This window comes from Ctenopharyngodon idella, chromosome 4 (genome assembly GCF_019924925.1).
Source record: "Ctenopharyngodon idella isolate HZGC_01 chromosome 4, HZGC01, whole genome shotgun sequence".
Taxonomy (NCBI): domain Eukaryota; kingdom Metazoa; phylum Chordata; class Actinopteri; order Cypriniformes; family Xenocyprididae; genus Ctenopharyngodon; species Ctenopharyngodon idella.
Window position 1 is genome coordinate 15,098,725 of NC_067223.1, and position 16,408 is coordinate 15,115,132.

At 38.4% G+C, this 16,408-nt stretch overlaps 1 protein-coding gene across 1 annotated transcript in view; it reads right to left on the minus strand.

Moving 5' to 3' along the window:
- The window catches only part of cog5 (component of oligomeric golgi complex 5), a 74,672-nt gene that overhangs the window by 26,763 nt on the left and 31,501 nt on the right, over positions 1–16,408 (minus strand). The window contains exons 8-10 of the mRNA XM_051892461.1: positions 6,001–6,160; positions 5,793–5,905; positions 4,423–4,500 (exon numbers count right to left, since the gene is read on the minus strand). Coding sequence (XP_051748421.1) covers positions 4,423–4,500; positions 5,793–5,905; positions 6,001–6,160 — 351 coding nt within the window. The remainder of the gene's footprint in view (positions 1–4,422; positions 4,501–5,792; positions 5,906–6,000; positions 6,161–16,408) is intronic.

Here is a 16,408-nt window from a genome sequence, read left to right on the forward strand (position 1 = left end):
TTTCACATGCAAAGGGGTTAGGCTATAATAGATTATTTAGATACACTACTCTTAAAATTTGTAGTATTTGGAGAAAGGGTGGAAAATGGTCACATGAAACCAAATTACAATCATTTTGGTATAAGAAATTTAGGCTGACATTAGAAACAAATGGTAAAAAACAAACAAGAGTAGAATATGAACAATCACTCAGACAACACTGGCATTAGCAATCACTGAAAGAATAATGCCTGTCTGAGCCATGTGTGCATTTGTGTGTAAATGGGGAAGTCTATGGTAAATAATCATTTGGGAATCATGACAAAACAAATATGGTCTAATGCTGATGGACATGTGCTGCATGTGCCAATCTACAGTATGCGTATCACCTGTGCATATCAACATGCTCTGAATGTCCGTGCTGACTCACCGTACATCAGCCTAACGGGGTTTGCAGTGACATTACAGTGATATGAATGACTTTCTCTTATGACTCACACATTTTTTTTTTATCGCTACAAATTTGAGAATTCTCCAAAGAAAAAAGACATAAAAGTTGGAAAACATTAAGTATATATACAGTTGCGTCCAAAAGTTTGAGACCACAATGACGATCTGTGATTTAATTTAAATCTAGAATTAACAGCAAGTTTTTTTAAAAATGAAAAGTATAAATGTGGGTACTGAGACACTGGGCATGTAAACTCCATTGTAGAAAAGGTCACAAAAGGTCCATTAAAGTTCACAAGATGTCCTTGTATTATGAAATCATGAATCATCAGGTTTTGTATAAATTACATATTGTAAATATTCCATTAAATTTTTTCCATTGGTTGTGACACAGAGTGGCATGATTTCAATGCCATCATCAATGAAATACAACTAATCTTGGCTTCTTCTTCTTTTTAGCTCATATTTGCTTCACTACTTCAGGCAATTGCTTTTTTTCTTTTCTGATGTAGAGTTGTATTTCACATTTATGACACCTGAAGTGAACAAGAGGGCCATCAGTGGAGATGAACTCATGCCAGAGAGCCAGAAGGCTTGTTTGCTACATAAAAGCAGCTGGGAATTCATTGGGAAGGTCTGTTTTACTTGTGTAACTGTTAAATGTAGCGGTTTGCAGGTTTTGCTTTCCGATGGGTGCGTGTGTGGGGGGTGTTTTAGCCACAAATAAAGGTGTGAGATTGTGGGAGTTTGAAAACAGCTTTTGAAGCGGAGGCAGAGAAAGAAAACAAAAAAACATGGCATTCACCCACCTTTTCCAATCTCCAGGGAATCCGACAGCAGCTTTATTGTGCACAAAGTTCCTGTATGTGTTTTCCTATACCGCGTATGCAGCCTATCTCCTGCATGCACCCTGTTAAACTGAAGGTTCAGAGGCGCTGTAGGGCTTTTTACAGCCTTGTGAGGCTCCAAGAGAAGTGCCCGCCCTGCAAAACCTTTCACGGGGCATTTTAAATGCCGGGTGTCTCTTTCATCTACAGCTGATGGCTCTCTGAGCACCCGATGACACTCTGTCAGTCATTCTAGATGGTCTAAATTTCAAGGTGTCCCTTTCTACGGAGAGTCATTGAGCTTTTACTTTAAGGCCGGGTTTTTTTGGTGTGTTCCGCACTGTTGACTCTAGTCGGACGCCGTCTGGGTTTTTTGGGCCGATTCAGCATGTTGCATGAGAATAAAAGCAAAAGTGATGAAAGCGAGCAAAGAAGATGGTACAGGCATTTTTTCAAGTTCATCTTACCTGATCATTCGAATGCACAAATATTTTCATAATAACATGAGCTGACTGGAATGAAGAAAGTGATCAGCATGATTCATATTCAGAATGGTAAGCACACGCTGCTTTGTTTACAATTTGTATATCTGCAGTCCTAGTTTCAGTTTCCCTTTTTGAATGACAAAAATAGACTTGATACCTGCTGAAATGGACAGATATTTACTTACACGCAGACGCAGAATGCACATGTTAGTTGACAGTTGCCTTTAGACCTTTTTGTGTGTTCAAGCGCAGATTTTTGGCCGAGACACAGCCGACAACACAGTTGGCTTTCATCGCGGCTAGTTCTTTGATGTCGGCTTGGTGTGTCCTGGGCTTTAGACACAATGGGCCCAATTTTATCGATCTAAGCGCATGGTCTGAATTGCATGGTGCAGGTGTACTTAGGGCGTGTCCGAATCCACTTTTGCTAGTTTAACGATGGAAAAAATGGTCAGCGCACCAAACGCATGGTCCAAAATGGTTGTACCTAGTCTCTTAATGAGTCATGGGAGTGTTTTGGAGGTAACGTGCAATAAACCAATTAGAGTCTCATCTCCCATTCCCTTTAAAAGCCAGGTGCGCTTGCACCATGGTGGATTGCTATTTACATGGTGGAATTTGGATGCGGAAAGAATGAACGCTTCTCCAGAGAGGAAACAGATCTGCTCATGCGTGAAGTTAAAGCGCGCAAACAGACCATCTACGGGACAAGCCCGGCACAATAATAATCTTTTACATTGTAATAGTTTTATTTTTAATATTTGCCATGTTTGTGTGCTGCTGCGTGTCCCTGTGTGTCTTGCGCCATTGACTTTAGATTAGGTTTTAGACAGTCGTTTTTAGTTGCCTCAAAATAGCAACACGCCAACAATGCACCTGAACACACCTCGTTTCAGACCAGCACGCCCATGGGCGAACAAATGGGCGTGAGTGCATTTGCTATTTAAATAACGTGCCGCTGGACGTGAAAAAGATAACTGCGTTGGGCTGAAACTAGCAAAAAACACTTGCGTCGCACCTGGTGTCGCATTGCGCGGGGTGTATGATAGGGCCCAATGAGAGTTTGTGAGCTTAAGATTATAAAGCACTAAATTTAAAGTGGTCAAATTTTGCAACACCACCCTCATTCTGGAATCAAACTTTTTTCCTCCTTTCCCTTGTTTTTCAAAAAGGAAATCAAAAAGGTCTATGGGAGAGCGGGAGAAGGAGTTTCCATGGAAACGCCCCCACCTGCCCCCCCTCCCATTCCTGCAGACCTCAATCTTCTGACCGAAAATCTCGATTTCCAAGAGGTGATTAGAAGCCGCTCAACTCATCTCCCCCGAAACTGTTTACTGAGTGAAAACGGGAGGAATACCAACAGAGAGAGAAAGCGACTGTATATTTGGAGACAGACCTTTTCTCTTTCTCACAAACACAAAATGCATCCTAATATTAATGCAATGGAAAGCATTAGTATGCAGTAGTATGCTATGTTGTTGTCGCATGATCTCATTACATTTAAATGAGCAAGTGGTGCGCAGTTATCATGAAATTGGATTATTGTAATCCAATTTTGTCAGTTCAGCCAGACGGCACGTAAAGAAAGAGATGTTTAAAATTATGTTTGATATTGCTGCTGGTTCATTGGTCATGTTAAGCGATGCAATATTCCTTGTAGCGTACTTTGTCTACTTTGTATATTTGTGCTACATTGTGAAAATCACAGCTATATAATCAAAGCTAAACCCCTTCAGTCATGACCATATTAACAAAGTGAGTGCATTAAAGTTTTTATAAACCTATAAAAGTTATACCTAAATTATAAAACTATTAAGGATACAAATTTTCATTAAAAATTTGCATGCTGTGCACAATATACAAACATAACTGTATAATACAAGTAGTGTGCCATTTCAAATACAGCCCATGTAAAAATTCTGCATCACATATCCTAAAGTCTACGCCCCATATTAGCTTTGCTGGTTATGGTTTTAAGGAAATGCATCGCTAGAGGCCAGTTCTAATTTACTGCATTATATGCTCTCTTTGAAATCCATCTGTGAAATCTTACCACCCCTTCCTAAACTGCTCTGATCTCACAGTTTAGCCCTTCATTTAGCAGAAAATAGCACCTTAATTACCGGCTGTAATTAGCCAAATTCGCCACTGAAGGAATGGAGAGCCACTGATGTCGGGGATACCAAAAGGGGAAACGCATTGCATATGCCTTTGCAAACACCGCTCTTGTCACTCTGCGTGCGTCAACACACACTAGTTCACAAAGTCACCCAGAACCAAATGGAGAATGTAGATAAAATTGTCCCATCACTGTCTGGCTGAAAATGTGTGATGGATATATGTGTGTGCATGTGTGTATGCGTGTAGGGTAGATAACCTTGTCACAGAGGGGCCAGCCACCTGCAGACACCAATTAGGATGTCATTTACTGCTAATGTGCCAGCAGCAAGTGAACCAGCAGGGGCTATGCAGGCAGGTCAGCCACAGGGAAGGGCAACACACACAAAAATCCTTTGTAATAAATCACTACATATCAAGGACAAACTCTTCACATATGGGACACACACAATATCAATACACATAACTTCTCAAAGTGCTGAAATTTAATTGCACACATATTCTAGCAAAAACATAAGAAAATTAAAGTAAAGGTAGGTATGAAATTAAATAATCCGTCTCACCTTTATGATTTCATCAATAAAGCACACATGAGTCACTGGGTCTCTCTTTTTGGTTAGAACCTTCTGCAGGTGCTGCACCTGTTCAGGAACATAGTAGAAACTTTAGACAGTATATTCAATGACCCCTTTCAAGCATCATCTAATATTAACAAACTAGCTTTAAAAAATATATAAGGAAAAAAACAGCAGCAAAATAAGCACAGTTGTGAGTAGGGTTGGGTATCTTTGAATCTTAACGATTCCAATTCTTATCGATTCCTAATTTTGTATACCAATAAGATAAAATATCATTCACATTTATTCTAAGTCTTATTGCAAAACATTTAATTGTAGCTGAATACCATGAACAACAAAAAAACAAACAAACAAACAAAATATCAACAGGCTAAAGAACACTTACACAAGAAACTTTTGCCTATGGTTTAAAAATAACAGCCTAATAAATATAAATTTCAAGCATTACTAAAGACAACTAAACACTCAGTAATTAAAAAAGAACAAATAAACAAATTAGCAATTGCACAAATAAATACAACTGAACAAAGATACGATTGAAATAAACAGAGTTTTAAGATTTCAGGTACGGAAACTAATCAAATGTAAAATAACACTGAAATTTATGAATAAAATAAAGGGTACATTACAAATATAGTTACAAAAGTTATTCAGTCAAGAACAGCGAGTGAATTTTTTCTTTGTCTTTTGTTGTTTGATTAACGATATTATAGCAGGAATATTAGGCTGCTGTCACTTTAAGAGCTGCACGGATCCAATATGCCGTTACACATGCGTTTACTTTGTCAACTGTTTACGTTCACTTAAGACATAAACGACTGTTTTTGAGAATATTTTGACATTCTTGAGTGTATTTTTCCATTTAAGTGCAAAAAGATGCGGAAGAGAACTCAGTTCAGTATCGCGCAGTATATAGTATGAGAGGCGGCTTTCTGTGCGCTCGTTTTGGATCACATTAAAATCACATTTTCATCAATTTTACTGTGCGCGCACTTTCTTTGCAGAGCACAGAAAACAAGATTTTAATATCATTCACTTTGTATTTAATTCAAAATTTGACCAGTTAATTTGTATATTTGTTTTTCCACAAATAAATTCCAAAAGAAGCTGTTGGTGTTGGACTGGAACAGCGTATATGAGTGTAGAAGAGCAGCAATCTCCCACTCAGGCATCCTCTGCTCACTCTACCATTAGAAGGAGTGGCAAAAAGTTCATTTCAGAGCATAAATCAAGCTTAATATTTTATGCCTTTACAAGTGAACACCAAATGGATAGGGACATCTGTGAACTACTGGTGTTTTGCCTAATGACATTAATAGCGTTTCATAATTGTAACGTCTGTGTAAGTTTGATACCTGACCACACGCGGCACAAATCTGGTCCATTAGTTTCTCTAAATTCGTCCACAGAGCAGCTCGAAATGCAGCCGTATTCCCTGGAGTGGGCATGATGGCTCTGCCAGGGGCACCTAAATATAGCAGACACAAAATGCATGCACTAAAACACAATGCAAAATCATCAAGCACTCTAAAACACAGCCACAAATGCACTAAACTAACAAACCTCTGGTGTTGGCAGGTTGAGTGAGGACTTTAATGTCCAGGGCGTTAACAACGTTCTCCTGCACAGATGTCCTGTATCCATCTACCACACTTCTTATGGTCTCTCTCAGATTGCCGAGGTTATAAAACACTTGTAGGGCCGTCCCCACCTGAGATGGATTCTGTGGGATAAACAAGGAAAAACATCAACTGATCAAAAATTACCCGAACATTTACATGGTATGAGCTACAATATGCAATATGAGTTTTACATAAATGGTTTAATCTTGTGCAATACTGTGGCCTAAACAGTTCCCAATGTCCAATGGTTTGAACAAGCTGCCTTATATTGATGTGGGAAGTGGGTCACTGACACAAAGAAATCAAAATGCATTAAAATATGCCTGACCTCCTAAAATCACATCTCCAGTTCCAAGTCAAATTTACACCTGAGACTAGTTGTCTCACATGAGGGATCATAGACTGTGTGCATCACTTGCTGCGAGAGCCAACAATTGACGTCATTGCGCTCAACACCAGAGCACATGTTAGAAAAGTAGGTCATATTCAAATTCTTCAAATTCAACTGTCTCAGCTTAGCTGCGACTACAGGACATTGGCGTTTAAAGTGCAAAACAGGAAGCTCTCCAATGCTGTATTCAAAGCAGCTTCCAGCAGACGGTCCTGATCTCTGATCCTGCCTTTAATTTAATCTTGCAGGATGAAAGCGCCAAGCATTACAACCAATTCAAGACCCCGTCCAACTTCAATCTAATCCCAGTGGATCAAAGATGATCAGGCCCATTCGCCTTCCCAAACCGTACACGAAAAACTGCAGGTGAATGGATATGCTTGATAACAAATGTGCTTAACAAAAACAAAATACATAACGCAGATAAGAGGAAGCGATAATCCAGTAAATCTACCCTTTTTCCTCTATGTGCTTGACTAATGCTGTACAGATTGAGAGTAATAGGCCAGAGTGGTGGGATAAAGCCATCAGTGGTGGCTAAGTACTTGGTGGCAATCAGCGTTTTCAAGCTGTAATCACACAAATGATGCACATTTCTTCCTTCACTCTCTCTTCAAACCCACTTGAAGGCTAAAACTGAGGCCAGGGCTGCTACAGCTCCTCTGAGGTCTTGAGTTTCCTCCCCGTCCAGCATTTTGCAAGAGAAATGTGCTCAATTCTGAAAGAGGCTTGACTCTAATACTCTAAACAGATGCAAAAAGATTAGGTTGATGGACAAAATGTATGTTTGATGATGAAACAGTTTTTTTAAAGAGCTAATTAGATTGAAACACCCAGGTCTTACACACTACAACATTAAAAACCCAAGTGAGTCTCTGACTGTGGTAAGTATAAGAGGAAACAGCAGTCCCTTGTGACCTCATTACAGGTGTCAACGAATGGCCGTTCCAATTTCTGATACGCTGGTGGCTGCATTGTTTTTGTAGCTACTTAAGATCTTAGGAAGTAAGACTGATGGAGAAAAACTGTCCTCAGAAACATTTGTGCTTATTTCAGTTTACTTGCTACAGGGTCACACAGATGCTAAAGCACATTTTAAGACATTGCACATCATGACGATTGCTTGTGCGAGTATGAGAGCGTTAAGACAAACGTTATAATACAGTCTGACTTAAACTGCAACCAATTTGTGGCATATTAATGGTTGTTATTTCTGAAAAATACAGAGGTATAACTTTATCTATACTGCTTAGCCGTAGTTGAAACATTCACACACCAAGCCAAAATTGGCTGTTGTCCAGCAGAATAAATGATGTGTTGTCACTTACGCAACAGTTGAGTGTAGTTGTCAAAGAACAGATGTGAATCACAGACAAAGGAAAACAGAGGATTGAGAGAGACCTAATTGCTTGCGGCAGGTTCACTCGCAGCATGTAATGCGCTAGCCCTCATTTACCCTGAACTGCGGAAGGATAATGGTTTAGCAGGGACATGCACAGTCACCGTGGAGATGGATTTGATCAGCTCAGTGCAAGCCGGTGACCCAGGATGGCTAGCTGCCAACTGCTGTGAATGAGGTGTTTTCACATTACTCACATCCAGGCAAGCACTACGCTTTTGTTCCCAGAATTAACACTTAGATGGAACAGGTGGCCAACGATTGCTTCTTTACCGGCAAATGGGAGAAAAGCATATTTGGTCTGATCCTTTTAAGCTCAAACTCTAGAAGAGACTAATTTCTGAGTGGGAAAACAAACAGTTAGCCATCGTCGGGAGGGTGAAATGTAACTAAAAATACACCCCATTTCTATGTTGATTAGATTGGCTTGCATGTTGTAGGCTATTGTTGCAAAGTGTGGGAAATCTTATACAGTGCATTCAGTTCTGTGCCAGTCTCACTGCATCCCCTGTTCAGCAGATGTGAAATTCATTCTGTCCAAGGGATCGCATGAGCTTGTGTAGGGTGTAGCGCTCTTACTTGATGTGTTTCTTGGGAGAATTACATTTCACAATGGAATGAATATGTTTATATCGGATAACCCCTCACAAATAGTGAAGGTCAGAAAAGGTCTTGCCATCTACACGACAAGACGTTGCATGCTCATCTGTATGACATTACAGATTCAAAAGATTCTTACATAATTGCAAAAAAAAAAAAAACAGGTGGCATGCTTGGCGAATATCACTGTATCTGAATCCTACAGATCATCTGTACAAGGAGGTCTGAGATGTGCCAATGTTATTTCTGCCATCTTGAGATTTAGGCGTTTCTCTCCAGGGGAATGTAGGAGACAAAATGCATCTTAGTAATTTCTATTTGATGGCAGTGTTAATAGGAGTAACAACGAGCTGATGTATCAGTGGAAGAAACTGGTTTGAGTGAGTAAAACAAGATGGGTGGGATGCTAAGGAGGGGATGCGGTAGATCATCCTTGGGCCACTATCACAATTATACCTGCCTCCATCATGTATCCTACCCGGCCCTGTAATAACTATGCCACACTGTTGGTATCACCTCGATTACAGACGCTGTGTGGGGGCTCGATTACATTCTCTACTGCTTGGTAGAATTCAATTCAGTCAACCCTCATTCTGCTTCAGGAAGATGTCCTTTTCTAGAGAAACCACAAAGGGAAAAATACACACCCCAAAGAGGGACCTGGCAACTATATCAAGTATGCCACGTCAACAGGAACACAGTGAGAGTTTGCCCATCACACAGGGATGCAGTGCCTTACAAGAAAAACAACACTGTCATTTCCAGCCAATTGCTTCCTTTCATAAAAACACCTGGTCACCACGCCAGTGTCATTAGCTTCTGGCTGTGTTTGTTTTGTCACCATATGGAAGACTCAGTCCAGATATTTGTCAAACCAACCAATAGCTGATAAGTAGATGACACCATGGGTCTTTTCCCACATGCGGAGCCCAGGTCATTTCTACTATGCAGCATCTTAATATTGGATTAAATGTTATATAAAACACACATACAAACAAAATATAAATAACTGGAAATTTTCAAAGACAAAAATCGTATTAGATGAAAAACTTCCTTAAAGGTGCAGCATGTAATATTGACAGTTAGCGGCTGAAATGGGTACTGTAGTACAAATCCAAAATATTGGAGAGTTGTTTCCCCCACCCCCTCCTCTTCAGACTCGACGCTCACGCGGGTTGCCAGAATGAGGACAAGCAACAGCAGCGAGCGCAATTGTCAATGAAAAGCGAGGAGACTTACACACTGTAAGTTGATGAGTTGATTTATCCACGTTTTAATATGCTCCTGTTCATAGAGATTTTTAGATGGATGCTGAGGGTTTTTAGGTCGGGTAGCATCTGTGATTTCTGACCCAGTTGTTTGCTTGCAGACCAAAACAAAAACAGATTCCGACACGGAACAGACATTTCAAAGTAAAATAACTGGCTGTATCTTTGTTTTACAGAGAAACGAGTATGTGAACTTAGCATGTTTCCTAAATTTTCCAAAATATTATGGCATTTTTATGCTTTAGTATGGTCAAAAAAATGACATTTAGCACCTTTAAGGAAGTGGCAATTTTTGTTGTAAAAACAATCGCATAAACATCAGTGAGTATTATAATAAGAGACTGTCAATGTACTGTCAGACTGTCAAACCCAGACTGTCAAGATTTGTTTATACAAAAGGCAAGGAAATTAAGTGGGGTGTAAATAATTAATAAAGCTAGTGTGGCTAACTGACTTAAGTACGGTTATGAAACAGGATATAATGTTTTAGAGTGAAATGACAGCACAAAATATCAGAATTTATCATCAAATAATTGTTTATTATAGGATTATAGACTGATCATTATAGTTGCACGGCCTCTTCTGCCAATGACGCTATAGTGACGATTCTCTATGACCAATCAGTGATCTGCAGTGTTTACAAGTCATATTTTAGTATCGGTACGGCTCGCTTGGAACCTCAACCAAGGTGGTACATTTTCAGCGAGCCGTACCATGCAGTGGAAAAGCACCTTACTGATGCTTGTGCTGTTTTCGCTAAAAGTTTAATACAATTTACTAAAAAAAAAAAAAAAAAAAAAAAAAAAAAACTGCATAGCAAAAATGACCTAGCTCATTTGAGAATTACACAAGTTATATGGACAATACAGGGACACTTTATTTTCCTTTTGGTCTAGTCATTCCCACTACAAAATCAACAGCAAACATGGCCGATGCTAGCCCACTGGAACATGCAGAGTTCATTTGCTCACACTTAGTGAAGTGTCATGGCCATGTGAGAGCACTGGTGAAGAACAGAGAGAGGGTGAAAGTGAGACTTTGAGTGTGAGGAAAAAGTGAAAAGATGATGGATAACTTAGACATGATTTATGTGCCGTGTTTCCACAGCAACCCAAAAACAAACACACCGAAGACCGATTAAAGCCTTTTAAGACGCACTTGGCAAATGTCAGCGCAATGCCAAGCCAGGAAGAAATGAACTCAATTTGGGAGAGAACTGATGATTATGTAAAGGAGAAAGGTGAAAGACAAGGTGTGCTCAGCATAACTAATGAGATAGAACATTTTCAGCGAAAAAAAAACCCTTTGATTTGGAATGACATTAGAAGGAAATTAACTCCTTTTGTATCGTGTCATTTTTTTATGTCAGAGTATAAAAAAAAATATCTTTTAGTGGTAATTTTCAGTGATTTTACAAATACACGTGCTCTTAACTCTTCAATGCTGAATCAAAGAGTGCGATTTCACCTACCGAAAAAATTGACAACATGCATAACTACAAATAAAAATCACCTTCAACACCATACGTCTATTCAGTCTTGCGAAAGTACAAAACACGTTTCACTCAAATTAAAACACTTGTGTATAAATGAACAAATCTTAGCATACTGGTAAACAATATCATAGTATTAACTTAAACCATACAAACAGCATGCTTGCTTGTTAATATTAGCAGGATACCATCCCGAGGTCTAATGGTATATGAATATAAACCAATGATAATCAATCAGTAACATACATACATCAAAATATCATGGTGTAACAGAACTACTAATCAAAAGCCTCTCAATGACACTCAACTATAAATAAACAGCTGCTTCTTCGTGCTTTTAACCTTTGCGTGACTTTTTAATTGTGAAGAACAGACATCAGGGAGAAGGGGTGTTAAAAAAGCATGTGCATATGGTCTCCATGGTAACAGTAATTTGTCAGGTGGGTGCCTGGCAGTAACGTGTTACTGATGGGTAATGGGCGAGAGTAGTCGACGTGCGAGAACGAGGAGTGCTAATCAGCACACATGGGAGCCGGTCGCTAACAGGTCTCTGATCTGTAACAGTGTACCGGTACTCTTTCAAAATATCATACACAGCCCTGCTGGAAAACAAAGCTTAATCCAGTCTAAAAGTGGTTTCTTGGTCTTAGCTGGATTAGCAGGTTGGCCTTCTGGTCTCCTAAGCATCAGTCGCGATGAAATGGAAGTAGCGACGGATCTTTTCGAAATTAAAAAATGCAGTGTGGGGACTTAGTCGCATCGGTTGTTGATAGGATGTTGAATTGTGGGTGTGGCTGATGAATGTGGGCGTGGCTGATGGAATGTGAGCTTGCAGGGGCGGAGTTTAAGCACACAAAATGACTGAAGAAGTACAGCATAAGTTTGTCATTTTCAACAGAAGATTCAGTTATGACATTTTGATTAAAAATTACGAGGTCAAATAATTAAAAAAAAAAAAAATTAAACATGCACAGATAAGTTGTTCCGTTGTTGAGGTGTTTTATTCAGCAGTAAAATTCAGTTCACATAAGTCTTGTCCAGTATATCACTTACGGTAAACATACTGTAAATATTTTATGATCACTCTAAAGCCTTTTAGCCTTCTTTCCGCTGACAGAACAAAGGCAGCCATATTGGCAGAACAGGCCACACCTGCTGAGTGCTTGTCAGCTATCTGAGCAACCCAGCATATCTATTTTCCATCTTCATGATGGTCTTCAGAGAGCAGACAGAGAAAGAATGTGAGACAGTGACAAAGATGTAATGTTTGAAGTGAGTGAGAAGGCAAAGGAAAGGTAGGCACAAAGATTCAAGAAAAAAGGGTGGCAAAAGGAAAAGACAGAAAAAAAAAGACTTAAGGAGCTCACAAAGGCAATGATTTCACTCCTTAGCAGCTTCAACTCCCGAGAGACATTGCTTTTGATGTAAAGGTTACTCAAACACATAACTCAAAAAATGGATGAACTGCGAATATCAGGAGGGTGAATGCGTAACCTTTTCAGTGACCAGCATAGTTGAGCCCACTGGACCACGTGAAATGAGTGAAGATTTGAATAGAACGCAACAATGACACCCACGTTTTTAGAGACCTCGGCATTTTCCCCATTCATTTTCTCCATAGACATTAAAAAAAAATCATGAAGTAAAACACCATGAACCAAATCAACCAACTCTATAAATGTTTATTTGAAGCAAAATGTATATGAAAACCAGAAAAAAAGTAACTTTCTAATTTCTGGGTATATTATTTCATGAAAGAATGAACGACCTATCCAACACTCTAAAAATGCTGGGTTGAAAATGGACAAACCCAGCAATTGGGTTGTTTTAACCCAGCGATTGGGTTAAATGTTTGCCCAACATGCTGGGTAGTTTTAATTAACTCAACTATTGTTTAGAAATTAGTGTATTGTTGCTTAAAATGAACCCAAAGTATGTTGGAAATTAACATTTATTAATAAGTTTAATGAATAATAATTAAACAATAAACATTTCTTAAATTGCTTATTAATAAATGTTGACCTTTTGATTATTATTGTTGCCTCTAGTAATTATGTGTCTGATTTTGGGTTCATTTTAAGCCAGCCATATAGTAATTTTTAAACAATAGTTGAGTTAAATAAAACTACGGAGCATGTTGGGAAACATTTAAAACAACCCAACCACTGGATATGTCCATTTTTCAATGGGTTCTTTTAGTGAATGAAGCATTGCAAATAACAAATCAAATAAAAAAATGATAGTACAATATAAACTATTTAGTTAAAGTTATTGATTATTAGTTTAAAAGCAATTTTTGATTAATTGCTAAATATTTAGCTATACAATTATTCTAAGAATGTAGGATGAACGACTCGAGTACATCATTCACAATGATTAATGGGAGAGTGGTTGTTGCAGAACTTTTTTGCACTCATGAGTAAATTAAAACCAATTTCGAGTAAATTAAAACCAATTTACTGTTTTTTTTCCCCTCTCTTGTAATATTAGATCAGACCATTCAAGCACACACACACACACACACACACACACACACACACACACACAATTTGACCCTTTTTGAACCCTGTTTGAATGTCAGTGTGCAAAACCTAGTCAAAAGAGCACAAATGAAGCCATATATCTCCACTCAGACGCTTACAAATACCAAATGCGCTTTGAGTCCTGCCATTCGCAGCAACAATGCAGTGACAAGCTAAACCGTGTGGTAATAAGACATTTCTAAATGATTAATACCCTCGAGCACAGTTTGAGTCATGCATCAAGTTCAGCCCTGAAGAAATAACAAAAAATGCTGTTATCAAATCATTACTGACAGGGATTGCACATTAGCAATTTCAGGAGATTGTCTATAAATAATCATGCATGAGTGAAAGGCATTTATTTACATAGAATGAAGTAAAATTGTTATGTGGTAGCTGAGAAATAAAAGAAATATTGAATCGGTTTCAGTTAACATTCTTGTCAGTATTTGTTTGGCCCAAGGCGGATAACATATTTTTGTTTCGTCTTTTCAGCAGCGAGCGAGAGAAAATTCCATTACATGCCGCAGGTACGTGGGTCTATCAGGCTGCCGATGACAAAAATCACATCCCACTATAACACTGGACAAAACTAAACAGAATGGGCAAAATGGACAGATGCAGAGAAAGGAAAATCCGGTTTCATTTGTTAACATTAGTTAACTACATTAGTTAACTTGAACTACCAATGAACAATACTAATCTTAGTTCATGTTAATCTCAACATTTACTAAACTTGATTTTTTTTTTTTTTTTTTATAACAAAGCTGAATATGTGCTATAAATATGTATCTATCATTGTTAATGCATTAACTAACATGAACTAACTAATCTTAACAAATGAGACGGTTTTTTTTGTAAAGTGTTACCGGAAAATCATTTCAATCCAAACTACCTCAATCTTGGATACACTCTTTAAAATAAACATGGGGTTTTCACAGCGATGCAACAGAAGAACCAAAGGATCTTTCAGTAAAAAGAACCATATTTTTTGTGTAAACTGTAAAGAACATTTTAATATTGTAAAGAACTGTTTTCTACTTTAAAGAACCTTTTGTGCAATTCAAAGGTTCCACTGATGTCTTCATTGAACTATAGATGCCAATATATTTTTTAAAAGTGTATAACCTCAAACCAAAAGCAGAAAATATGAACATCCTGACAAACATTCAGGTGACTAATGGACTAATTTAAATGTTTGGTAAAATCTATTGAAGAATAATATGATATGATCCAATTGATTGTGGCAATGTGGACTGTATATCTGCACCATCTATCTATGCGATAAAACAATCACATGCACTCCTTGTCTAGGTGACCTCTTGAAATGGACAAAGGTGACGTATTGTTTAAAGGGTGCAAGATCAATGTCCTGCTGGTCAGCTTATGTAATGCACAGTTACTCTCAATAGGGCAAGCATCGCATCTGTCTGTCAAAGCAGCGGTGACTCAGTTAAAACCTAGACTCATTCGTTCCCTATACTGTCATTGATTCTACCATCAAAGCCCTTCCAATACATGCAGCGCCTAATCTATTATGTAGAGGAGCCACACTCCTGTGATTTCACTATTTATGTCCACAGTGGGTCCGTTTTTTTCAAATTTTATGACTCTGTTTTGATCATGCATGCACCTGATCACATGATTTCATAAGAACTTGCTGGTCAGCCGACAAACTAAACTAGCTTTTTAATATCTCTTTCAAAATAAACAGCAATTTAGTCCTACTGTTTAGTTACTTGAACAGAGAATTACTTTATACTCATCTGAATGAGAACAGTTTTGCTTTATATAGAAATCATGAATGTGTACAAAACAACATCCATGCTGGTCTGATGAGCGTAGACATTTTAAGAGAAGATGTTTTGAGGAATACAGTCATGCCAAAAAGTATATAGACATGTATAAGTTACTCTTATAAAAGGTGTGAATGCCATTGCATCAGTTATAAACATAACCAAATGCTGCAGGACATTTTCTCTTCACTAACTTCACTTTTTTTCAATATTTTTACTCAATGCCAACTGTCATCAACTGTTGTTTTGTTCATTTTTAGTGGATGTATGAAGTCAATTGACCTCAAGTTCACCTAACGTGTGTGCGCACAGAAAACAGCGCGCGTGTTCCAAATTGACTTCTCTTTCGCATCTTCATGCCCTTGAATGGTTTAAAATCACTTGAATGTTTAAACTGACAGACCTAAAACACATGCAAATGTCAAACTTTCGCTCTATGATGGTTAAAGTTTGCAATTAATCTGAGAATCAGGTGCGGTTTGAACCATAGTGCCTGGTTCGTACGGATCAAATACAATACCCATTCTTGACATCGCACATCTTGCGATGTGACTATCGCGTAAGTGCACATCATGATATCGATGCTAAAAGGATATATCATGCAGCCCTACTTTGTCTACTCTTTAAACAGCATTATGGTAAAAATGGAACACTATAGCAACAGATTTCTTACCTGTATGTGACAGCGTTTTACTTCGGGCGGAACTGACAGAACGGCAGTTTGTTTGGTCTGAAACACTGTTCGTGGTCATCCAGTTTGAAATGTTAACTACAAACAGATTCAGATTTTGCATTGTGGCGTTCTCTCCGTATTTACGATTCTTTGCAGCCTTTAGAAACTGCCTACAACGCTCTGGATCCTTCACTGGAAACCGAAAGTA